At 42.2% G+C, this 27,246-nt stretch overlaps 1 protein-coding gene across 11 annotated transcripts in view; it reads right to left on the bottom strand.

The window, feature by feature from the left end:
* The window catches only part of tmcc1a (transmembrane and coiled-coil domain family 1a), a 42,529-nt gene that overhangs the window by 2,459 nt on the left and 12,824 nt on the right, over positions 1–27,246 (bottom strand). For 9 of the 11 annotated variants that reach the window (XM_071476610.1, XM_071476611.1, XM_071476607.1 and 6 more), the window contains 3 exons: positions 4,119–4,376; positions 3,162–3,853; positions 1,559–1,694 (listed from right to left, as the gene is read on the bottom strand). In XM_071476610.1, coding sequence (XP_071332711.1) covers positions 1,559–1,694; positions 3,162–3,853; positions 4,119–4,376 — 1,086 coding nt within the window. Of the gene's footprint in view, positions 1–1,558; positions 1,695–3,161; positions 3,854–4,118; positions 4,377–5,609; positions 5,819–26,045; positions 26,891–27,246 lie in introns of those variants that run through there. The other 2 variants (XM_071476618.1, XM_071476617.1) reach the window with 2 other exon arrangements.

The raw sequence follows: 27,246 nt of genomic DNA, 5'->3' as shown, positions 1-27,246 counted from the left end.
AACTAGACTACATTACACACTCAGTGGCCAATTTAATGTTTGTTGAGACATCAATGTGGGAAACACATTACAAACACCCCTGAGTATAATGCAGCCCAGTTCAACACCACTGAAAACTACAACCTCATTCATAAACACATAGTTAGATTAACACCTCTCTGATAGTGTCTGATAGTGTAAAAATTAAAATTATCATCTTCATTAAGGTGGAACTGTTCTATTGGGATAGATTAGGTTTTACGGGTGGACCTAATGAAGTGGCCACTGGGAGTATATTTCATGGACCTCTACCACCCCCTGCTGTGAGGGAAAAGAAATGCAGCAAGGGGCAATTACAGCTGTAAATACACTTCATACAGGTGTGCACACAAACAAAAAAACAAACACAACCTTTAGCCCTCATCGATAACAGGAAAGGACAGGAGTAATATGACTTATTTACAAGGAAATACTTATGTTTTGAGCAAACAGACATGCAGATGGCCAGACTGGATTCTCTGTCTCATCTTTCTGCTTAAAGTGTCAACAATGAGATAATGCCTTGAACTGTTGGAGGGTGTGTGACCACCTCAAAGTTCCAGTTGAACTTAATGACGTCTAGTCTGAGCAGCCCATATTAGCTTACGACAGCATAAGGCAGTAAGCCAGAGAGGCAGGGCACTGACACCTTTTAATGTGGGACTCCAAGGCAACAAAAATTAAATACGTAAATCATGGAGAAATAACGATATCTTCTGAAAACTTAAACCAGCAATTTGTGATTTTTGACTTGTTATCACAGTAACTCAGTGTTACCTTGACATTGTTGTTGTTCTACCTAACAACAGCTACCTGGCCATATTCAGTAGCAGGTAGTGAGTGGGCTGAGAGGTTGCGGGGCATGTGATTGGCTAACAGTCCAGGAAGCAGGGATTAGTGCCGACATAAAAATAAAAGCGTCACTGTGAAAAATACCACAGTGAAACTTGAAGAATTTCGAAATAAAACTACCACATAAGGACTGAAACAAAAGATAAGATATTGATATGAGTTATATAAAATACGTAAGTACAGGTTCATATATGCGTTTCCCTGCATTTCCCATTATGATTATTTATTTATCTATCTTTTTACGTAATATACTGTATGTCAGCTTGGAGTTCCATATGTTAGAAGTGACCACAAAATTCTGTATTTAGCAGCTTATTGCTTTTGTAAAATGTCAGAGGACAACATTTATTTATCTCAATGAGTGAAAGCTAAATTTCAGTTAGTGTACTGTTATATTCACATGAAATGTCAAGCACGTTGGTGTTTGTTTATCAGCTATTTTGTTATGTCCTCAACATGACTACATGTGAAGACCAGAAAACTGAATATTTGCTTTATCTGCTTAAAATTTATTATCATCCCCGCAACATACTGCCATTCCTCTGTGTATTTATAACACATCCAATTTTAAAAACAAATAAAGAATAAGAAAAAAAAAAGTATTTCTGACAGGGCAGATTTCTGTTGCAGCTAATTTATTTCAGACACTTGGATGGTGTGCTTGTGGAAGTTAGCCTGACAAACAAACCTGGATATCTCTGGCTCTCTCATAAGACTGGTAGGCGATCTTCTCCTCCATGCTGGCCAGCTCCTGCTTGAGGTTCAGGATCTCATTCTGGTGAAGTTCTGTCAGGTCGTTCAGCTGCTCCTCCAGACGTTCACACCTGAACACGGACAGGAAACAAAAGACACACGTGAGAGTCAGTGGCATAATTAGCTTAGACAACGAAACACATGCAGGAATTAGCAGAAACAGACCCCAGAGGCGTCTGACCACACGGCACCTGACTTAACTTATGACTTGCCCTGACAAGATTAGGACATGCTTACTCATCTGCTGATCCAACTGGCCAATCAGAGACAGTCAACAGTACGAGACAGGCCAATGGGATGTGCCGAGCAGAAGGAGATGGAGCTATACTGCTGTTTATTTTGGCAGGCACATACAATTGGATGGACAGCATAGGACAAGAATAGAGAGGAGACAGCCCCTGTGTATGTTGGCCTGAATTTAACAGAATTATACAGATATTCTTATACTTATTGAGGTAGGTGACATAAACCATGTATAATATATAATGTTGAGTGGTGGGATGTGATTTTACTGATTAATTTTGTGTTGATTGGTTCATTGTTTCAGAAGTAAATTAATGAACAAGGTAAATAATAATTATTTGCAGCCCCTAGTTGAGACAGTCACATTTTAGGTATTTCTTGGTTAAACTAGGGATGCATTCAGTCCCCGCGGAGCTATTGAGCAACATGATTGGTTTATGAATGATTATTCCCCGTGGGCAGGCTGAAAAGAGCTCCTTATTGCTTGCTATTATTTTGGTCTTAGAGGACAAACACAGACCGTTCTGGACTCAAATGGACATTTTAGGGAGAAAAATGCTCTTTCATTACACTGCCCCCCCTTAACCATTAAGCTGCCGGTTTGCTTACCCTCCTAATTTTTGTGTCCTCTCTCAGAACATTCTGGAGGAATGTGAATGTGTTTTTTTAAGGCCAACTGCCCACAGAAGCTTCACACAGACATCTGAGTCTATATGCAGAGCTGGGACAAGGGCTGAAATAACACCGAAGATCTTTGCACTTAGAGGACACTTGTGAAATGTGCAGGTGTGTCTGTCACTTTAGTGGAGCAACCAGTTTAAATATACACTTCTGTTGTAAAATTCTCTAATATGCAGGGCAGAAGCTAATCTAATACCTATTTCATATAAATGCTAGAGGAACTTGTAATGTCTAACGCTCCTGTTCATGAGGAATATATAGAGAACAATAAGACTGCCACTCAAAATCTGCATAATGAATGTGACAGTGGCACATATGCCTTGAGACTGAGTATAAAAGCAGCATCTTTATGCAAGCTGTGCATGTTTATGTAGATGAGGTCCAGGTCAGGGTTTTGTTTTTATCCTCTTTGAGCAAGCTTTGATAAAAGGGGCTGTCTAAAGCACAAGCAGTTGGAGTGCTGCCATTGATGTATGTGTTTCAGAGCTCTTTCTAAATGTGGTCTTTCTTCTTGATTACACACAATTGGAGATTTATGGGTTTTCATGTGTTAACTAGAAATCTTTCAGTAAAGTATGGTACACACACTGATATTTCCTCTTTTCTCTCTGTACCTGAAGCGTTCCTCCTGTAGTGCTTGCATAACAACTGTGTAGTCTCTCTGATAGTGGCTCTTCAAGCCATCAAGGCTCTCCTCTAGCCTTGCCTGGCCCTCCCTCAGCTCCTGCACCTCCTGCAGCAGCATGTCCAGGCTGGAGCTCTGGCTCCTCTCCAGTGTGTTGCCCTTGGAACTGGGGGGGCCTCCAGGTGCCCCTGTGGTGCTGTTCGCCCCTGCTGAGCCTGACGTAGCACTAGAGCAGTCTTCCTCGCTACCATACTTAGGACTGGACTGGAGGTGATGCCCAGCACTGCCCAGTGAACGTCCACCAGCCCCCGTCACACCCTCGTCCACTGAGGGGTCATCCAGAGAGTCTTTAAGCGAGGGGATGTTGTCAGCGCTGCCGAATTTGTTGCGAATCAGAGAGGCAATCTCTCGAGGTTTGGAGACAACGGCCCCTGCAGCAGAGTGGGTGGCCTGGGAGAAGCTGGACAGGCCTCCCTTGACGCTGTCCACCACACCTTCACTGAAGCCTGTGACTTTGGCTCCGACATCTTTCAGGCCCTGCTGCATGTCCCGCAGAACATCCTTGGGCTGGCGTGGGATACCATTGTGCTCCACTTCTCGTAGCTTCCGGTGGTAGTGCTCCAGCTTCCTTTGCAGCTGCTGGATGGTCTGTGCTGACTTCTGGTTCTTTTTCTCGAAAACCTGACAGCCACAAAACAAGTTGTCATTAAAGAGGGTAACACAGATGACACTGCAATAATAAAATCCACTTCCATATATTTAGTAAGCTCCCTCCCTACCTCTAGGTACAAACAAAACAGAGCAAACAGGTTTAACGTTAATTCGTTAATTGTCACATAATCTTACCAGTCTGTTAAAAACAGGAGTCAAGTAGTCTCCCAGATTAAATCTTTTACAAAACTTACACTTTATTATTTTCAGAGAACACAATAACTCTTCATTTCACCTGTTTGATGCGTGTGCTTTGCTGTTTGTCAGCATTGTTGGCCAGTTTGAGGTACTCTGCAACGTTGTCATCCCTGGCTGTCTGCTCGATCTTAATCTGCTCTGTGAGCTTCAGGATTTTCTGCTGCAGCTGGGCGATCGCCTGTTTGGTGCGCTGAGGGTCTGGTGTGACATCCTCACCTGCTGGAAATGAACTATCTGCCCCACAAGACACAGCCAGGGGTGTTTGGCCCAGCCCGCTCACTTCCAGCCGGTCGATCTGAAGTGAGGACATGAGGGAAGAGGAAGATTGGGGTAGGTAAGGGGGACAGAGGACAGAATGAGAAATTTTAAGGGGGGGACAGGAAAAAAAAAGTGTGAGTTGCATATGATGGTTTCTTAGTCATTTTGCTGACACACTGAAAACAGAGGCTTCTGCATTTCTGCAGCCAGTCGCCTGGAAAAAAATTGAGGCAGTTGAAAAGGCCACTTGCGGTCAGTTTGTCTGAAGCGGAAGACGCAAGATATTAATATTTTATTCACGGCTTTGCAAAGAAAAGAAAGTGAGAGAAAAAAGAAGAAAAAAAAAATCTCTTTAAATTTTTCCAGCAAATCCAAACAAAACTCGATACTTCCGGTGTGAATTCAGAGTGATCCACAAGTCTCTTTTTCTTTGGTTAAACAAGCAACAAAGGAACAAAAAGTATTAGCCATGGCTATATGTATTTTTTTGGTTAAGGGAGCCACAATATAGTGGTTGGATATCAGTTTTTGTTTACAACTGTTTCACAGATTAAGAATATTTGTCTGTGTTGCTTTTTCAGTTGCTGATCTGATTTTGTCAATAGGCCATGGAAGCATTTGTGGAAAAATCAAAGACAAAATCTAAAATGAGTTTTTCCTGGATTTTCTAAAAAGCTAGATAAACTCAACCTGAGCAGATGATGAACCTCGCACCTTCAATCACAGGCAGACGGTGTGATTCATTTCCTCAAACGCCTCAGGGGAAGAACGCACTGAACAGTGTGATACTGCTGGAGCTAATCGTGCTTCAAGGGGGGATTGTGATCAAAATATTATTCTCATCACTGAGCGTGAACATAAAATAAGCAGCTGAACCTAGCAGCACACCGCGGGGGCTTAGAGGCCAAGCCAGAAAGCCCAGACACACGCCGGTGACAGTTATTCACAGCGGCGTCCGCCACTCACAGATCACTCAGGCTGTAAATGGGCTTGCCATGATTACCACACTCATAACAGGTAAAAACAAAGCACCGGAGGCTCACCTGAGCGCACATCGGCGTGACTACTTGATGACAGATATCAGAGTCAACAACAGAAACCACAACGCATCCGGGAGAAAGCCAAAACTCCTGATAGAAGTTTCTGTCTACCCAGTGGTTTAAAGTAAAGAGAAAGTACCCCGAGCTAGCATTTTATTCACCTTCTATCACAAAAGAGACCAAATCAGGCGCAAAAAAAAAAAAAAAAAAAAAAAAAAAGCGGTGCTCACCTTTCCATTCGTCAAACGGAGAAATTGTTCCCAGTGCATTTTCTCCAGCGTGAAGTCGAGCTGTTTCGTTTCATCTGTCCTGACACTTTAGTTAATGTGGGACAGCTAAATCCTAGCTTGTAAAGTCCCCAGTGCCGATTGCCGCTAGTTTCGCCGGACAGTCCTGCAGCTACAACCTGACGGGCTTGTTGTGAAAGTTGAAGCGCACCTGAAACTCAGTGAACTGGGCGGTGAGGAGAGCCCCGCCCCTCCCCTCTCCCCTCCCCTCCCCTCCCAGCTGGGGGATGACATCATGCTCTGAGCTGCACGGCAGGCAGCCGCCAATCACCCAAAAATAGATCATCAGTCAGGGACTTTTTTAATTTACTGTATGAGGATCACTGAGGGGCCAACAACACCTATAGACAAATATGAATACAGCTTTAACACCTCATAAAAAAACATCACTGGGGTTAAAGTTGTTACATCTATCACTACAATAATCGACTTTATTGGTCAAGTGTTTTGACATACACAAGGAATTTGAACGCGATCCTCAGTAGCTCTCAATATACTTACACACAGCGCTGAGTGGTGGTAGAGTGTAAATAAGTAGCGGACATTTACTGAAGTCCTATGCTTAAATACAAAATTAAAGTACAGCTTACTTTTCAGATTAAAAAATGTACTTACAAAATATGTGATGAGTTTCTTACATGATTCAGAGTTTCAGAGTTGCTCGCTGAGCAGTATCTTTAACTTGTACAACTAGGTGGAGAAAGTTTCTTTGCAAATTTATAATATAATGTGCTGAACAGCTACACACATGGGTGATAAATATTTGCGATCAGAACGTTATTGTGTGAAGCTAAACCCTGTAGTTGAGTTGAACAAGAGGCTACAGGGCAGACTGAGAGTCTGGGCCGCAATGTGAGACTGTATCGACTCCCAGTCTCTCTGTGTCTGTGTCTGTGTCAGCCGATAGAGAGGAGTACTAGAGGGCAAGAAAAACCAGTCTGACATCTTTGTACCACATACACACTCACATAGCCAATGGCACATTCCTGAGTGCCGGGAAACACTACACATTTGGCAATTCATTTAAGCTTCTGGGTATTTGCCTTTAAAATCAATGATTTTGTGTTTTGTTAATTAGACACTGTACAGCAGCATTAAACAGAAGACGGCCCACATCCATGAGTCAATTTACCTAATAAACACTGTACTGTAAGTCTAATCATTTTTAAATCCTCTTGACGGGCAGCCAAGGCGATCAAATGTATCACAGAATTAGAATAGCCTGCCGGGCTGGCACAGAAAAAAACTAAGAGGTGACGTTTCAGAGCAGCGTCTGGTCTGTTCTTGGCTACAAACAAACCAGTATTAATAGCTTTATGAGGGCAGGCATGAATGAAGTGCTTATTTCATCCATGTGAGCACTTCAAGGGGTAAATGTGAAGTTGTCCTAGTTTGCTCCTGTCTCACGGATAACTCAATTATTTGAATAACCAAACATATGCCCTCTGACTGAAGATAGAGAGGGCAAAGGACGAGTCTGCTGAACCATTAACCTGGATAACCCCTGCAGCACAGAGCAGACAGAGGTTTTAGATAGTCTGATAAGAAGGCCTAATGACTGGTACACACTGGCACCAAATCAACACCCTTTCATTGATCAAAAAAAATACTGTCGGCAGAATTCCTTCAGTTACTTATGCGAAGGAACCACAAATAGTCAGCCAGGTGGTTTCTAAGAGTGCATGCTCTTTTCCAGCTCTACAGAAAGCCCGTATATTGTCTATGAGTGGTCACTGCACTGTTATGATGTGATTTTTATACAGGCTAGGGGCACTCTTATTTTACCACACATAGCAAAGAAATGCTTCATCTCCATCCCTGTTCCGGTTACCAGACAAACTGTCTGTACGATCAGTGTCATCACCAAATGGTCAAGTTTTTCTGTTACTAATCATGCATATAATTAAAGATGGTGAGCTGAAGGATTAGGCTAATTTCCCAGGGTTCACAGAGCCAAACATGTTGATGTGCTGAGCCACTGAAGCAAGAAGCGACAGGAACTGCATCACTGGAGCCTGTGCAGCCTAATGAGGGAAGCTGAGTGTATGTGTGTCTGTCTGTAATTGGGGAGCTGCCTGATCCTACTGATTACACTTTATCAGTAAGACGGAAAGACAAAGGGTCTGCATGGACCTGCCCCCTGCTCCTTGTGCATGCACACACACACTTGGAAGAATGTTTTCTCACTCCACCCAAAACTAGGTCCACCTGCTGGTGGCCCTGGTTGTGCAACAGCCTCTGATCCTATGTAAAGCTGGTTAGAGCCATGAAAGGGCAACACTGACTTACCTAGGACCCATTAGAACCCTGGGAAAAGCCCAGCCAAATCTAAACATGCAGACCTGTGGCCATACGTCTAACACAAACAGGCATTTAGAAACCATTACCAGGCTAATGTTGTTCGATATGCATCACACATAATTAGATACACAGAACAAGAACATCTTGTACAGCCCCATCTCAATCTCTCTCAGCCACACGGACACACATATGCCCCAAATTCCTCTCTGTTCAATGTAGGTCACAGAGCAGAAAATGGACTGACGCTGTCATAAGACATTTCCTATTTTTTGAGCAATCTAATAGTTCTCTTTTCTTTTGACCCCATAGCTTCAGACATGCTTCCTCTCTTCTAATCCGTGTTTATTGTATTGTCAGATGACTCAGGTGAGTTTAAGTTTTAATGTCGAGATGTTCTGATGGACAAACAGTGGAAACAGACGCAGTCTTAAGCTTCTTGTCACACACTGATGGATATCTACAGCCTAACCAGATCAGGATGAGTGGAATTTGAACTCCAGTTCCTCCCCTGACAGCTGCTTACTGTTTAAAGATGTGTACATTTTTACACCACATGTTTAAGGATGAAATAAAATCATCATAATTTTTGTAAGGTGTTAGACCTATAGATTACATAATAGTCTTAAACACAGTATTTAGCATAAACATGGCAATCATAAGCAACAGCATAGAGCTGTGCTGTGATTGTTTTAGATATAAACATTTTGGTCTGAAACGCTTAAGTTATCTTAACCTTTTTCTATTTTCTTTTACACATAAAAAACTGTTATGCTAACTGTGGTCAAGGTCGAGCTTTTACTAGTTGTTAGTGCAAAGGAACAGTACCTTGATGGTTGTTAACCCTCGCATTCCTGGTGAGTGGCTCTGAGCTTCCTGTGATGTCAGCTTGTGTTTCTCTTGAAGCAGCGGTTTCTCATGCCAAGATGCAAGAATGATACCATGAGGATACTGTAACTTCAAGTTTCTTTCAGGGAAATGTGTTCTGCTCTACACTTCTCCGATTACGGCATTATCTGTACTATGGACAAGGTGCAGTGCTGATATGTCACGGTCCAACAAAGTTTTGGCAGTTGTAGATTGGTTTATCTATAGAGTCCAATATCCATGAGGGACAGGACCTTGGATCCATAGAAGATGTAAGATACAGGATTTTTAGGTGCACACCTACAGCTGTACATTCAGTCACTTTAGATTTTACAACTGTCTCCTCTCCATTTATACTGCTTATATCTGTGTGACTTCATCACCCACCCTGCATCGAAGTCAATCATCTCCGGCAGACTGAACTTCACACTCCTGATTAGTTGGTCTGATCTTTAACCCTGCAGTCAAAGTATCAGAAAGTGAATGCTGTCATCATGGTAACAATATGACAGTAATGTGCCTTAGGGTGTCTGTGGCCATGTGTGGCTGAGTATGCATGGAGTAAATCCATGGAGTGTGTAGCTGCAATAATTATTTATTTATTTGGTATTATTTATTTATAATGATAAAAACATTAGTGTGTGTGACCCCAAACCTATTTTCTGCTACTCCTTCTCATACCCCTCAAGGTTCCTGTTCCCACCCAGTGATGCCATGCAGGCAGTGGTGAAATTGACACAAAAGAGAAGTTTTAAAATGGAAATCCGCTTTTTGTTTTCCTTTAAGGGGATCCACTCTGGGAACAATCAACCCCATTCACCAGATATGGAAAATTATATAACTCCATGTGATGCTGGACAAGGGGCAGTTTACTCAACACATGCACTTATGAATTAACACACAACACATAGTAGGTCTGATAAATATGCACAACAGACAGGCTCTCACACGCACACACACACACACACACACACACACACACATACATACAAACATATAGCAAATGCCTGCCAGTGAATTTTCCTGAGGAATTCAGAGGGTGTGAGAAAAGCCCTTCGTGTTCAGATCCAAAAGAAAGAAGCTGAGAGTGCAGGTCTGGGGAGAAAGAGAGAAAAAAAACACTGGCTTTTCTAGGGCTCCACTATCACAACAAAGACTTTAAATCCCTATGATTTCAAGGCAAAATCCTTTTCACACCAAGAGACTGGTCCTATGAGTCTTATGAGTTCAATACGGTATCATCTTTAGTTACAAAACACAGGACAAGTAACACATCCATTTTAACAAGTGAGCAGCTATATATGTAAACAGGCGTGCCAGGCGTGACATGAGCTTGAATCATTAGTGATGGAACTGATGAGCATGAACACATACACACAGGTACACTATAAACAGGCAGAGACTCACGGTGGTGGGAGTAGGAAGTGGGGAGGTGTCAGCAGTTACCAGGTTGAGGATGACCTCCATGGCAGCGAGGCGCATGTGCACGGCTTGGACTGATTTCTATTTGGTTTTTCTATTTGCTCGTGTGTCCCTTGGGAAACGACCACAACCGGGGAAGAGGGGCAGAGCGCGGCACTGGGAGAGCGCTCATCACTCTGGACACTTCTCCCAAACAAAGTCCACTTGACTTAAAGTACACAGGACAAAGACTCCACTTGCCAACTCTTAGGAGTTACTGTTGGCTTGATTGAATATCCAGAATCCATAGAGTGCTCTGTCCCTCCAGCTATGAACCATGACTATTGATAGCCGCAGAGTCTACAGAGCGTCACGCTGCTGGTTCACAGAGCAGCCGCTCACACGCTCTGCAGTACACAGCACCCAACAGAGAGCCTATGGAACACTCATATATGCGCTTCGACAAGCACGACTCCCAGACAGCATGCGTTAGTGCGAGAACAAGGACTCCTCTGGAGCAAAGGGTCCGTCTGATGCAGGTTTGGGGTGACAGAGCCCAGGCGGTTAATCGGATGAAGACTCGCAGGGTTGGATGGAGGCAGGTTAAAGAGTTTACTGTGAAGTTAAATGTTCAAAGAGTCCATCGGGCATAAAATCCTCAGAGGGAGAAAAGAGAGGCAGAGACCCAGAGGACGGATGTGAGGGGAGCAAGGGAGCAGACAGGAAAAAAAGAGCCCACCAGGAGCTGTCACTGAGACGGAGACGGAGCGCGAGAGGGAGCAAAGGAGAGAGGGGTTGTGAGAAAGCTTTGTCAAGGGAAAGGGAGGGGGGGCGGCTTTTCTTCTGCTGGAGTTTCTAGGCCAGCTCAGCTCCAAAACAGTGGCTAGCTCAGGCAGAAAGAAAGGGAGAAAAATCTTCCACTCCCTCCTTTCAATTATCACACAGTTTGATTGTCGCAGCCAATCAGGTTGCTGAGTGATCATGCTGTAATGAATCACCTTCCGCTGCCTGTGTCCGCTGACAAACAGGGCAAGACCAAGAGTTTCTGCTGAACAATAACACATACTGACCTGACTGAACTGTGGCATGAAGTGGCATGTTTTTTTCACATAGGTTGTACAACATGAAATACACAGACACAAAGGAGTGGACAGTTTTAGTTTAGGGGTGGTAGAATCCTACTTACACAGATTAGACAGTCATATGATTATTACAAAGCTGCTATTCAAAACTACGCATATATGTGCACACATGACTATGGCCTGTAACTGCGTCACTGCATTACTTATCCTCTGATGAAAGACGTGTTTCAGCGCTGCTTTGACAACATTCTACTACAATTTCACAGCAACAGCATAGTGACCATTTTTAATAAAGTACTAAATTACAGGCAATTATGGGCAACAGTTTCTTATTAAATTGTCAGGTTGAAATTAACTAACTGCTAAAATTAAAACAACTATCCTAACCATCTAGTGGATATTTTCATTTTGACCTGAGATCACTATCAAAATTTGTTTTCAAATTCATGCCCTAATGCTCCCACAGACACCAGTTTATAACCTTTGGTGCATTGTTCTCCACGATAAAACCTTGGTGTTTTATAAGCCATCACCAAAAGTGTACAAACCAATTAGGGAGAGCAAGCAAAGCCGGGAGCATAGAGGGTAAGGGCCGAACAAGGGCTACTAAAGACTTCTGTGCAGAGGCCGACAGGAGGGAGGGGGAGAGGAGAACATGAATACAGGCTTTAATGAGAGAGCGGGAGGAGTTAGGGGGGCTGGGAGAGTAGGATTTAGGGAAAAAACTGCTTATGTAAGAACAAACCCAACTTGCTCAGATGAAAGTGCAAGTGTGTGACGTGTAGTGTTGACCCCAGTATTGAATAAAAGGGATACATGGCAGCGTTAGTAGTTTAAAGTCTGAGGTTACATTGTAGAAGAAAGCCAGTTATTCCAAAGCACTATGTCCATAAAGCTACTGTATATTTTCTTTATATAAAGTACTATATAAAGTATATTTTTTAGTCTCTATTCATTCAAAAATTGGCCTCTCACAAACACATGTATCTGTAACGGGATGCACCAGCTAATCGTGAATCCATGCCTAGGTTTGTGTGTCCTTCCTAAGATCTTAGTAACTACAATCTAGATTCAAACTAGTGATTCATTAGATTGGGTTTCACCATTATAACCTAAGAAATGTCTTAGCTAGTTAAGACCACAACGAGCTCCCCTCTACATGGGCAGCTGCCGATTCAGGTGATAATTCTCTGAAGGTTCATCATTGCAAGCGATCCGTTTTAACATTGTCATTTGATTCGTTGTTAGTATAAAAATATTTATTACAGCTGCTTTGAGAGCAGGTGGTGCAACTAGTTCCTGGACTGTTTGTAGTGGGACCAAGTACAGAAATAAATCAAAGTTAAAATCATCTTAAGGTCTTCTTACAGATGATTTAACTGTCAATTATTAGTCACTTCGAGGAATCCCACACTGGATCTGTTGACTAATAGGTTCCCTTCACACATGAATGCATAACATACATTCTTTGCCCTGCTCTCAGTGTCATTCCAGCCTAAGGTCCAAGTCTCCTGTGGGGGCTATGTGGCCCCCAGTGGCTAATGGTAGTCCAGGAATACACAGGCTTTCAGGGTGACTCAGGACATCTTTACACTCCAGTCTGGTAGCATGCCTTAATAACATGCCGCGAATTGCAGAGTGGCTCCGTAATGATGAAGTCACAGAGGGGGGTATACGCATGTCCTGACAAGTGACTGATGCTTGACAAGAAATAGAAAACTGAGATGTTGGCCTCCAGGGCAGTTTTACCTTATTAGTGCCACATTATCTGCTCAAAATTAGAGGATAGAAAGAACAGCTGAGGCTTGCCATAGGTGTTACTGACACGAGCAGAAAATTACTAGCTAATAGAAAACTGTTAGCTACAAGTTAATTAAGATGGCAATAGATTTCTTAGAAGGATGATTTATCTGTGTAATGTGTTCCAGAGTTTGACAAATACATACCACTAGGCCTAATGGGGTACAATAACTAAATAAAATCAACTGCAATTAAATTTTTAACTGGATATCTCAGATACTGTGGTTCAATTTACAGAATGAAATTTGACTGCTCAAACACAATCCAGACCATTCATGATATTTCATCTTTTCCTGACCTATGCTCGACTTAACAATAGAGCTGAATCTAGAAACGTCTGGGATCTGAGTTGCGTCCCAGTCCTAAAACATGTGAATGAAGAGTTGCAAGAGTTAACTTAATCTCAAGCATTTACAATAGATTCACAATGGATTAAACGTTTGTAAAAATTTCAACAATATTTGTGCAAAGGAGGTCAGTAAAAAAACCTCTGCTGAGATCCTTCTGTGGCATCTCATTTAATGGGTTTGAGACAGATGTGCCTTGCAGACAAAACAATGACCCAGTTTGATGAATTACAATACATCTTTCTCTCTCGTACTCTTACACACACACACACACACACACACACACACACACACACGCATTTTATGCATTTGTTAAGGGGACATGACCTGCTAAACTCGTGATGTATGTGGCCAATCCAGAGCAGGCATGCTTATCTACTTAAATGACACACCCGGCAAGAGGAGTTTAGACTGATGCAGCATCATGTGAATTCCTGCTACCTACACTGACAGGGAATACACAGCATGTGCATAATCAGGAAAAAATGTCAAAAACAGTAATGGAAACCACATACAACTACTACATTGTTATAGTAAATTAAGACAGATTTCAATATGTCTATACCTGTGTATTTCACATGGGGGCTGGGCTGCATGCAAAAATGACAAAACTGGCATTAGTGTGGAAAATCAAGTATTTTGAATATTTTGACAGTAAATTCACATACAAGATGTACATTTTGGGAAGGCTTAGCACTAAGTTAGGATGTTGTGTGAACTATTTGCCATTTATTGCTAATACCACCTTTGTAAAGTTTTCATTTTTGTCGCTACTAGTTATCAAAATGTAGCAACTTGCTACTACTGTGGTGAAATTGGTCAAAAATCTGGTGTTTTACAGAAAGCTACAGATACATAAGATTTCTCTAGTTTAACAACAGAGATACTGTACATTTTGAATAGACAATACTCTGGTTGATGAGCTCACACATGAAGGCACAGAAAACAACTTGTGCAGAGATGTTTCCTTGGCCAGCGGACAAAGGCAACAAGACTCACATAATACATAATACTCATTGTCACTCTGAGGACCGAGCCTGGTGCTGAACGGAGGCCAGGCGGGTGCCACACTGCCAAAAAGTTCTGGAAGAATCCAGAAGAGAAAAGGAAGAGACTGGCTCTGATGTAACTGGACTAGGGTTGGAGAAAGGGCAAGTTGAGTAAGCATGATAAACAGAGAGTCAACATAAAAGTTGAGTAGAATTAGCGGTGAGAGCAATTGGTGTTAGGACATGATGTTATAAGGCTTTACTTTTTTTAAAATGAAAATTATACACAAGTATGTTTTACTGTGCCAACACCACAGTCCCCTCCACGTGTTTGTAAATTGTGATGGCTTGTGCTGTGGAATGGTTTGGGGGTGTGAGAGGTTACATAAAGGCAGAAGAGCGGGAGCTTTGTCTGCATGGACTGAGGGTAATTCAAGCCTGAGAGAAGAGACAACCATGACTTGGGGCTCAGGCCTTTTTGAACAATACTTTCCCCATAAAAAGAAGCCTGCAGTCCAACCCAGTCCAACCCAGGCTGTCCACTCCTCCCTAGTCTAAGCTTCAGTGTAATCAATGGCCCTATTAGCAGTTACATAAACCACTGGGCACTTTATACACAGAGGCCATTATGACTGGTGAGGTGAGAGTGCATGAAACATCTTAGTAGCCAACTCTAATATTGGCATTTACAAAAGCCCGGCAGGGAGGAAAACAAACAAACGACAATAACAACAACCCAAATAACTAGGCGTTTTCAGTCTAATTCCCTGTCTGGTAAACGGTAACAGTGAATAGCATCAGTACTACATCAGAGAGGTATGTTGATGCTAGTAATACCACTATTTAAAATACATCTTTAAATGTCAGTTCACCAAAATATACACATGCACAAAACATATTTTCTCACTTTTGTTGAATCTAGCCACACAGATTTGTGCCATTTGACCATTTGTCCAATTTGCCCACATTTTGAGATATATGACTTGGAATTTTCTATCTGGTTTCAAAGCACTGAAAGATGAGATTTGAACAATTTAACATAATCTATCTAGACAAACTTTCCTGTTTACTCTGGACAAACCAAATACCTTGCTTTCAATTGTTGTTGTCAAAACTAGAGTTGTTCTGATACTGACACTAGTATTGGAAATGCCTCCAATACTGCCTAAAATACAGTATTGGGTCTAGTCTATGCAGGGATCTGATACCGCAAAATTCATTAATAAACTTTGTAGTTTCACACCCGAGTAAATGGCAGTTTTCCCAGAATTAAATTCTTCTTCGCTGCTCTAAAATAGTTGATTACATAAGAAGTTGGGCTATGCAGTCACTGTAAAAGAAGAAGTGAGTGTCGAAGAGGAATTCATTTCTTGTAAATACCGTAATGTTAGCTGTTAGCAAAATGTCAGCAATTTGGCTGGATGTTTCATTGGAAAGTCTCACCAGTAAAAATGTGACGAGTACAGTATGCAAGGCTTTAATTTCAAGTGTTATTTATTTCAAGATTTTTTTTTCATGATTGACAGTCACATTAAATAATATAATAAAGCTTCTATGATATTCATGTATCTATTCATGTTTTACAAAGGATTCAACCAAAGCCATGCCATACAACAATGGTAGCAATCACATCACATCCATACAGGGTTCTTTTTTTTATGCACTGGTATCAGATCAGTACTTGGTATGGGCCAGTGCACAGGTTCAGGTATCAGATTTGGTATTGGGAAGGAAAAATGGTATTGGAACATCTGCAGCTGATCACTGACCTCTACAGCAGGTTAGAGGTCAGTGTTCATTAACATGCAGAACAGGTGTACACTATGAGGGTTTGTTTGTAGTTCATCCGACTGGGGCATTGCCTGTGCATGTTGAAAGTGTAGAGAGAAGATAATGGAAAATATGTTTCTGTAACATGCCAATTCACCTTCAGTAGAGCTAGACTGATCTGGTCTTGCAATTGGCTGGTATTAGCTTATTGCAGATATATCCATATTATTGTATAAGTCAGCCAGTAAGTAACAAAACATCGCAATACAGAAATACGATAAGATGGAGGCAATTTAGGTCATCTACGCCCCGCTCTGTGCACATTATGTTGACATTCTTTAAATTAAAGGATCCTTTGTGTATTTATGCTGTAAGTTCATGTACAAAAAACTGATATCATTTGATGTACTGTATATCATTATCCACTGACTCTGTGATAATCAATTTATGGAATCAGCCTAAAAAGACAATATTGTTCTGGTTATAATCTCCAGGGTTGAATGGATATGCAGGTGCAAGAGATACTATGGGTATATCAAGGCAGACAATGTGTGTATGTATAGAGCAGTGTGTGTACATTAAGGGAAACGTGGGGAGACACACTGAGCATTGGTGGTGGTTGGATGCTGGTGTTGTTGGAGCTGGAGCTGTTTCTATTTACATTCAGCCCATCCTTGTTATCCAACATGAAAACAGAAAGGGCACTTGCCCAAAATGCAGAGTTGGTCTGGCTGGATGCTGTACAATACCCAGAGTACCATGGGGTAGTATGCAGGCCCAAACACACTGCCAACCTATTCATATGCAGGAAGATAAAGAATCTTGTACAAACAGTCCAAGCTTTTAGGCTCTGACAGATTATTTTGTCTGGCACCTTCTCAGTTTTCTTGTCCTTTTCACCCAGACTCCATACCTCAAATTGTGGCCCCATGTTGACCTCGCTACCCACTTTGGAACAGACTTATTGGACAGTCTGGGTTCTGAGCACTGTTTGGGAAGTTTTAGCAACACTCCACTGTGTGAATTAGGCCACTAGGATGCAGCAGATTTCATAACAGGAGGACAGATAATAAGGAACGGCATTTGGTTCTCATCAGTGCTGGACGGCTATTATCTAATGAAAATCTTAGCGCATTCTCACATTGCCCAGTTGTGATTATCTAACAAAACAATGGTGATTGTCTTATGCACTGAGGATAACTTACAAAACTATGATCATAATCATACTGAAATTTCCATTTAATTTTGAACTTGTAGCTATGGAAATACACAGCTTTTTCACACCAAACATTTTGACTTGTAGAAGACTCAGTAGAAATGCACTTGTAGAAGACTCAGTAGAAATGCATATAAGGCAGCATCCACAATAACAGGGCCACAGAACCTGCACACTTCACTGACAGCTTTTGTAGCCACAGCCAACTACAGGTTGACCCGCCAGGGGGAGCTAGACCACAAACTATGCTAGAGGGTGCTTGTCATCTACTGCATGGACAACCGACTGATTCTGTTACTAGTCTGTCTTTACCTGCAACCATTTCCTGACAGGTTTCCTTTCAGTAAGTCCTTGTTTTTTTTATTACATTCCTGCATTATCACTCATCCTACTGACAGGCATGCAGCCAGTTATGTAACATAATTCAGACCTGATGTGGCAGTCACATCACGGCACACAGGTGCCCTGTGGGCTGATATTGTGAACAGGGAGGAAGGGAGGATATGTCAAGGAGATGAACAACAGAAAAGGCCAGAGTGAGGGCGGCAAATGGTGTAAGCTAGCTGTCATTCATTCTTTCAATTATTCATTCTAAACTGTCCTTTTTTCCAGAATTAACTTGCATCACCACACTGTTGTGTTATCAAACACTAAACTGTTAATTTACTTAAATGTAATGTCATTTGCAATGACAAAATAACTTACATTTACAACGTTTCTTTAAGGGAATCAACACACAATACAAACACAACACAAATACTACGTGGGGCAAAGTAAGGCCTGACTCCATGAAGAAGAAAACAATCAGTGCATGTGGACTACCGTCTATCTTTGTGTCAAGATGGATCTTCCAAATGTTGTCCATGTCACAGATGTGTGTTTCTTTGTGTATTCCTATTAATGAGTGTGTTTGTGACATTGCTGACTGTTTTCCTTTCAGCGACTAAGTATCCTGAATCTGTGATCAGCATTGCTTGCTTCATGACATCTACCCAGAGCTTGTTGTTATAATTGTTGTGCTGTCCTTATCAGGTACACACCTCATTTATATGCTTTAATCACAAGTGTGTGATTTGACCTGGATATGAAGCATTTGAATCACAGAATAAATATGACGTTAGTTTCTTAAGAGATTAGACAGAGCCCTCTCCCCTCCTCTCCTGTCTACTCTAATCTCATAAAAACAGAGAACAAAATATGCAGCAGTGGTCGTATTAGCATATAGGGAAACACTGCAAGACAGGAGATGATCAGAAGAGATTAGAAAAGGTAGGATAAGGGGACATACTGCAATGTCAGATGATGAAAGATGTGTCTATGTCAGCATAAAGAAAATACCTATTCATGATATGTCCGTCAGATGGAACATTTTCAACCAACTGCATTATTTGCCTGAACAAAAACAAAACATACTGTCAGTGGTCTACAGAACATTTTGGTCTTGGTGAAGAAATGAAAGATTCCTAAGGTCCTCTTGGCTGACACACACGAGAATGCAAGGAATGGTTCTGGATATTAGTGGACAGAAGAAATGATCATATTTTCCCAGAGGATGTGATCAGATTTGAATTGTGTGTGGATGTGTGCTCTAAGTGGGTCAGTGGAGCAGAGCTGAGCTCAGCGATCTATAGCCTCATCCATAATTCATCAGAGTCACACAAATTATATAGACTGAGCAGGGAGTGGCAGGGACGCTAGAGCATGCCCTCTCTCAATCTGTCTGCCTCTGTTCTCCCTCTCTCAGAATGAACAATTTCCCTTTGAAAACAATCTGCTGGTCGCTCTGAGTCAAGAGAGGAAAACCAAACACATCACTCTTTCAGGAAGGTGCACGGCAGTATATTCTGACAAGTGAGAGAAGTAATATCCAGAGTTAATACTGACAGGTGCCTCAGTCAAAACAAGCACCGTAAACCCTCAAAATGAATCAGGACAGTGTATGAGGAACAGACATGTGGGTCAAGGTTGACCAGAACATCCTCAGTGACTGACTGACCAAGTATGTGGCAATCCTGTAACGGCTGAGAAAACAGTATAGATACACACATGCATGCCCACACTTATGTCCTCTTACTCTCTCACACACACACACACACACACACATCCCAAAGAGGAAGGACCAGCTGCAGGCCAAAAATAAATACACAAAGCATGACCCATAGTGACTCACTGCTGACATGCACACATAAATGCACATGACCTCATGCTCAGACAACAAACTTAAAAATATTAATTCAGACTACAAAGTGCCCCAGTAAGTATCAGAATAACCAGTTAAAATTAGCAATAGAATATTAGGATATTTCCTGGAAAAATCAATCAGCTGGTATTGTTATACAATAAACATGACAGCCTGAATGTCATTCATCTGCAGAGAGGAAAAGCTATGACATTTTCTTTGGTTATGATGTATCTAAATGTCCTTGAAAAGTGAACTTGACCAGCACTGGTTCAGACATCTGTCTATTAATAGCAGCAGAGAAACAGGCAGAAAGCTGCAGCAGACTGCCTCCACATTCAGACCCAGATCAGAAAGCTATAAAACTGACTCAGAGGGAAGAATGGCTTCAACCTCACAGCTTTATCTTCCTTGCTTTCCCCGTGACTTCATCCATCCTGCTGATCAACCCAACCCTAAGACACACACACACACACACACACACACACACACACACACACACCTACATTTATCATTCAAACATTCCTCCACCCCATCTGCCTTCTGAGCCATTCTCTTAGTCCGTCCTTTCACACCATCACATCCGCCTTGATGGTTTCACACAAAATTGCTTGTTATGTATCAACTGTGAAGGTGTGATGTGTGTTTGTACCCAAACGTGTTCCCAGTGTTGTGAATGCTAATAGCAGCCAGTGCCGGATAAGGGCGTTGGCCTATATGTATAATAACATGAATATTCAACAGCCTAATTAAACAGGCTGGGGCTACGCTTCAAAGAGAACACAAACAGTTGGGTGGAGAGTTCAAGCACACAAAGACACACACGCACACACATGCACGCTTGCACAATAAAGATGAGCGTCTGATTCAAGGCTACTCTCAGATTTTACATGGTACAACAACACATTTACAGGGCATCTATTTACTTTGTTTTGTTCATGCCCTTTTGAAGTGGAAGACAGCAGTCCCACTGAGGTCTGTTAACTGTCAAACTTTTCTGTAGTGACACCGCCACACAATTCACATCTCTCTTTGTACATCATTCAAAGGACTTAATTTAAATATGTGTCAGAACAGGAACAGGAACCAGCATTGTCGCTTCAGCAATGAGATCGAAGTGATAGGGTGCCATTCCAACATGTCTTTTGTGCAGCTCAGGCATTTGAAATACTTGACAAAAGAGAGACCTTAATTATGAGGCTTAGAACAATTAGTATTTAATACAAAGTCTGCGTATTTGGTGAAGTGAACAGGGGTTTAATTTTAGAAGACATTTTTTTTCCACACTGTAAGAGGTTTTGTTCCACCAGTCAGACTGATGAGGTGGCTGTGAGATCATACGCTGAACCTCCGAGCATTCAGCTGGGTAAAGGCGCTTCAGCCCTCTTTGAACATCACCCTGTTACCATGGAGATGGGCAACTGACTCCAATGTCTGAGCACTGGACACAGATGAGAGGGAAAGGGATAGAGAGAGAGTGAGAGTCTCTAGGACATGAAGTAAGACACGCAGTGAGAGGGTAAAGGGTGTAGAGACGGAAAGAGAAAAGGAAGAAACATTGCTGAAGAAGTGAAGCACAGGAATAACAGAGTAGCAGATTCAGATGCTTGTTCGGTAAGGAAAACCTTCTGTTTGATTACAGATCCTGCACAAAACTGCATGAGCCACTGTTGTAGTTGAGGCACTAAACCTCAAGTCTCTGAGTCGAGTCTCGAGTCCCCAGTGTTTGTGTCTGAGTCCGAGGTCAAGTCACCAAACAGCAAAGTCAAAGAGCTGGCAAACAAAAAAGGTCAACATTAAACACAAACAAGACAGCTGTCACCATTTCAAAGGGAGTTTATTAACTGTGTTTGGCACGATAGCCAAACAAATGCACTCACAAGCATGCACACGAGCAAGGAAATGAAAAAAGTCAGAGTTCCAGTCTCTAACTGTCGAGTTTGAATGCAGTCAATGCTTGAGTTCAAGTTCAGGTCTGAGTCATCAGCGCTCAAGTCCAAGTTAAGTCACGAGTGCTACAACACTGGCATGAGCATGCTCATAAATGCATGAATTTGTATAATAGTATAAACTCAGGCTACAGGCTACATCCACACTTATATGTTTTAATTTTAAAACCCGTCTACATAACTCCAGAGTTTTCAAGACTCTTCAATGGAGACTTTTGGAAACATTGTTGTTTCAGTTTGAATCCTCCAGGTTTGCCTTTTAGTCTGGACAGGCAGAAACTGAGACTTGAGACAGTCACCCACAATCACCCCCGATTGGGTCTTATCTGTCACAACTACAGTGGTGAATGCTACATGGATAAGGAATTGCAAGCATTTGTTTGCTTGTTTTCTTTGCTAGCAGCTGTTGTGCAGTTAAATTCTGCATTTTATTTCTACAACTGCCTTTGCTGTTCCTCTTTTGTAGTATTTTCTGCAACTAACCAGCTGAATAGACAATAAGCTTGTTTACACCAGCACGCATATGCCCAGTATACATGAATGGTCTGTGTTTTCAGGTGTGTTGTATGGACGGAGATTATTTCTGATAGAGTGAAAATGCTCATCTGGACAGAGATTATTTTCATTTTAAAATGAAATTGTATTAGTGTGGGCGTAGCTACAGAGCCAAATTTAAAGAAAAACCCTAACCCTAACCCTGTAGAACATGAGAGTCACTGAATAGTTTGAGGAGTACAAAAAGTTTGTGAATCAATTGCTACAGTCTTCACTGTCCGACCCCGATTAAACACAATGGGAGATTTTGGATAGACATGTTGAGGCCTAATACATTGTACAGTTTTGGTGAAAGGTGTAAGTTGACAATCCTGAGAAAAATTTAGTTATATCTTTGGTTTTCAATTTGACTGTGATCCCACAGCAGATCAAGCTGTGAGACATGTCCACTGATGATACATTTGAATTATGGTGGCCTGCGCCAAAATTCATATACAAATTCTCAAAGTAACACTGCTGTTATAACCCACCCCCACAAACCAACCAATTGGAATATGACACAAAATTAACTGGCCAGCACGACACTGTCAGCTCCATATTTGGAAAAAAATGTAAACGCCACCATTTGGTGGAATGGTGTTTGACCCCTTAAGTAGAGTTTGGAGACATCCACTAGAGTACCAACAAACACATACAGTAAAGTACACGTACACACACACGCAGCCCATTGCTAGCAAGTAATGTAAGAAGAGAGCTGAAAACAGGACAGGATAAAGGGTCAGAACAGGAGCTCCATTGTGTTTAATTCACAGTCGATACCAGTGTTTGCTCTGCTGATCATCAATCGACACACACACATTCTGTTGGTTTAATGGACTTATTGCCTTTAGGTGAAAAGTAGGCGAGGCAATATTACACTTGTCATGAAAAAAGACAACTGAAAGAAAGGAGTTTTTTGTTTGCCTGAGATGAGGGACAGAAGATGAGCGAGAAACGACAGGAAGAGGAAATGACTACAGGGTAGATAAGAGGGAAAGGACAAGAGGGGGGGAAAGATTACAGAGCAGAGAAGGGAGATTAACACATTTGCGAAGAACGCTTTTTTTCTCACAAGGCGCAAGCCACAGTTCTGCCAACCCCTTCCTCATTTGACTGTAACACTGAAATAAGGTCTCATAGTTATTCAACAACTCTAAACCACAGAGTCATGATGGTGCACTGACAGCACATACACTGTGCCTGAAAATGATTAGCTATGGGCTGGTAGTGGGCAAAAACAGCACTGAGATGACATCACCTTCAGTGGGGACTGAGAGCACATGCTTCATCATCCCCATGGCTGTCTTTCTCTCTCTCACACTGCTGAAAGTCAATCGAAACTCAGTTGTTTGAATATACACGGGTTTGTCTGTGTGCTTCTGTGACCGTGTTTACTATGACTAGAGGACAAGCTGCTGTGCCAGTGCTTTGATAAGACTTGACTGTGGTCATATGCATCTGCAGCCCTGGTTGTGGCCTTGCAATACCCCGTGTTTGTCTTTTGCAGCTTTTCAAATAACTCAGTGTCACTAAAATAGTTCCAGGACGAGCTGTGGTGTCCTGCTGCAAAGGGCACAAATGCTTTCATCACCACACAGCCAGTAGCCTGGGGAGGTGAGAGACGATGAGAGCACAGTGATGAGGATGTTAAACTAGCAGGGACGGAACAAGCCTCAGGGGACCAGGTGATGTCTGACGCCTCCCACTGACACTTCTCCTTACTGCTCTCTTACAGGACAAAAACACTGGTGGAATTACACAAGAGGACCAAATCCTTCAAAAGTGAAGCTTGTCTAGAAATACAGACATGAATTCTAATAATTCATTACTTAGTTTTTTGTTTGTTTGTCATTAGTTTATTACAAATCCTATAATTGGCAGCCATTAACCTTATTATAAACAGTCAAAATCTGACAGTAAAGAACTAGTTCCTCTGATATAACATGGATTCATAGAGCATGGAAACTGTGAGATATGGAACAAACTAGAGCTAAAACAGTTCAATTAGCCTAACAATAGAAAATAATAATTGGCAAAAATGTAGATAAACTATTAATTGTTGATGTCCATTTTTAAACAATATTGCATTAAATTATTTGCTTTCAGTTCTCTTTTTTATCCTCTACGGACCAGAATGACCCTTGGCACAAGACAAATACATAATATATATGCGTGTATTTGATTTAACCCAGGCACATTAGAGAAACCCCACAGTAAACTTAATCCAAGGCAATCAGGATACAAATCCCCACACACTCCTCTGTGTTATTCAGTATTTTTCCCAAACAAGTATGTACAAACTAAATTTTTCTTTTTTTGGTGTATATCGCATACAGCATGTCACATATTTCAACATGCATAAAGAGCTCACAACATAGTAAGGAAAAATTCACATTAAAATAAGAAATTCTGTTACTCTGTTCAAAATAGTTAGTAAAAAAAGTATGCATTTATCATCCGGCCAATATTTTCAGACTGAGTTTTTTCAGTTTACTCTGCATACAGCTGCATGCATGCAGAGCTCAGCTCAGCGGGATGTTGCTGCTCTTGTTTGAATTTGTGGCATGTTTTGAGCTGGTTATGGATACTGCAGATGAACAAAGCATCAAACATGGAAAACAAAGTATGATGACAGACAATAGAAACAAGGGATGGGCAGGAGGACAGGTGGGCATGTGGAGAAGTGGCCTAAGGGAAAGAGACGGGGTCATCTACCCAACCCCCCTCTTTTCCAATATTTCCCAACATCGCACTATTGACGGGGAAAAGGTTAGCGAACATTTGCAGACGGGCCCCGGAGACGGTTATGTTCTCCAAAGACAAACACAGCTTCAGTCTTTCTCACACAAAAAAATCCTATGCTGCGAGAGAACTAGCCCCAAGGCTTAGCTTCTGTTTTGTCTCAATTCTGTAGCTCATATCCCAGCAGTACCTACTCCTCTGTTCTTTCCCATTTCGTGTCCAAAACATGTCTTACATCCTGACACTAAACATTTTGCGCCTTCCAGCCCTTCACTTCCCCTGTTTGTTTTTACTATTGTTCTATCTCTTCATCCCTCTGAGAGGAGAAAAAAGACAAGACTAGATCAGACTCCATCAGTCTGGGTTCAGGCCTTTTAGTCTGAAAGTGTGATTGTGCTTCTGTCTTGCCCATGTGTGCATCTATACATGCTGATACTTCCAGGCATATGAACATCTCCAAGCACCATTACACAGATGAATAGGGAGGGTGTAGTCAGTCAATCAATTAATCAGCAGCTAATTGTAATTAATCCCACAGGCTGAGCACCAGCTGCAGAACAGACTTAAAGCAGAGTTTTCATACACGCCCTCTACTCAGAACTACCCCTCGGGGAAAGACACATGAATCTCATGGACAGTTTTAGAGCATGCTAAAGTACCCTGCTTTTGCAAAGGACTCATAAATGCTCCCCAGTCACCAATAATCAAACACAATGTTTACTAATAATTGCATCCCTTAGTGACGGCTCTGATCGACCTCATGGACTGCCGCTCTGCTGCAGCACGAGTTACTGTTTAACAAGAGTTGACATGAAGTGCATAGGTGGACTGCTTACTTACTATATGGATCGAAGTCCCCCCCAAAAAGTTGTCAAGTGGCTGCTGATATGTACACTGTTTCTGTACATGACAGCAGATTCAAATTTGACCATTTTATAGACTGCTGTCTTGAGCAGGAGGAGAACTCTAAGCTCTGATCAAGCAGCCACAAGCTCTTGACATAATACCACAGACAGAGAGAAAGAAAAGAGAGGGGGAAAACGATATGCAAAAGCATTACAAAAGCGTTATGAAGATAATGAAAGACTTTGCCAACAGCAAAAATTTAAGTCAACTGCACCTTTAGTTGAAAGAGCTGCAGCATGGAGATGGGGACACACAGACATTGTTTTAATGAAAAACAAGCTTGTGTGTTTTAAGCTTACCTTGGAGTACTGTCTACGAAGACTGAAGCGCTGCACCATCCTGACTGACTGACTGATGGAGCCACAGCTGGACCCCCTGCTCTATGCTCCTCCACTCATATCCCTCCAAAATACACACAGCTCACATAGTACACTCCACACACACACATACTGAAGGCACACACGCTACCCTCCTCTCCAAACATCCATGTGCACACACATTTCTAGTCCACGCCACTTTCGTCTACTATACAAACACAAATGAGGAGAGAGAAAGAGGGAGATGAAAAAGGGAGGGAGAGCAAGGAGAGATAAAGACAGCTCAGCTGTGTTGCCCTCTACTCATATTCACAGTGATCCCCTGAGCTCTGTCGCTTTCGCTCACAGACACAGTCACTTACACAAGATGCTCACACCACATGGCTGTTAGTGCACAAATGATTTCCAGTACACACGCACACAAACACACACATACTCGTGCAGATGAAAATGAGGCTTTTACAGTCACACACCCACACACCCCTCACATCCTCTTCTAAACCTCAGCAATGATAACACATTCACACACAGCTAGTGCTCAGCTCTCACTCATCTAGGCAAGGTTACCTCCTGCTTCCTGTCAGTGAGCCGAAGGGTGGGGTGAGGAGGAGGCGGTGGTAGAGGAGGAGGAGGGGGAGATTGGAGAGGAGGAGGGACCAGCTGACTGTCTATACTAACTCTCTCCAGGGACAGAGGGAGGGGAACATGGAGGGAAAGAGAGAGAAAAAGGAAGAGAAGGCAAGGGGGGGTGCAAGAGGGGAAGAAAGAAAGAAATTAAAAAAGAAATTAACAATTTAAGAAATAAGGAAAGAAAGAAAATAAGAAAGAAAGAAAGAAAGAAAGAAAGAGGGTGAGGGGGAGGATGATATGACAGGAGAATTGATCACAACGTTAATCATTCCTGCAACTCGACAACCCTCGACCTACACTAACAGCAGGATGTCACACACCTCCAAGGTCGACCACACTGTTACTATGGCAACCCAAGCAGGGCGTAGTTCTAGGCAGCAAGTTTTGGCGTAACCACGGCGACTGCTTGGATGACCTGCTGTGTTGCTGTGTGGAGACAGAGCTGTGATGTTAGCTAGAGATGAGGGAGACAAGGGCAAGACCACGGAGAGGTTGACGGTCGCCTGTCACGGCAGCAGCAGGACTAATGGAGCACAGACGTCTGCTCTCAGTC

Source organism: Trachinotus anak, unplaced genomic scaffold (assembly GCF_046630095.1).
Source record: "Trachinotus anak isolate AG129_WGS33_773 ecotype Australia unplaced genomic scaffold, CSIRO_AGI_Tana_v1 ptg000004l, whole genome shotgun sequence".
NCBI classification, from domain to species: Eukaryota; Metazoa; Chordata; class Actinopteri; order Carangiformes; family Carangidae; genus Trachinotus; species Trachinotus anak.
The sequence above is the reverse complement of the archived record's forward strand: the minus strand, read 5'-3'. Positions and strand labels throughout refer to the sequence as shown.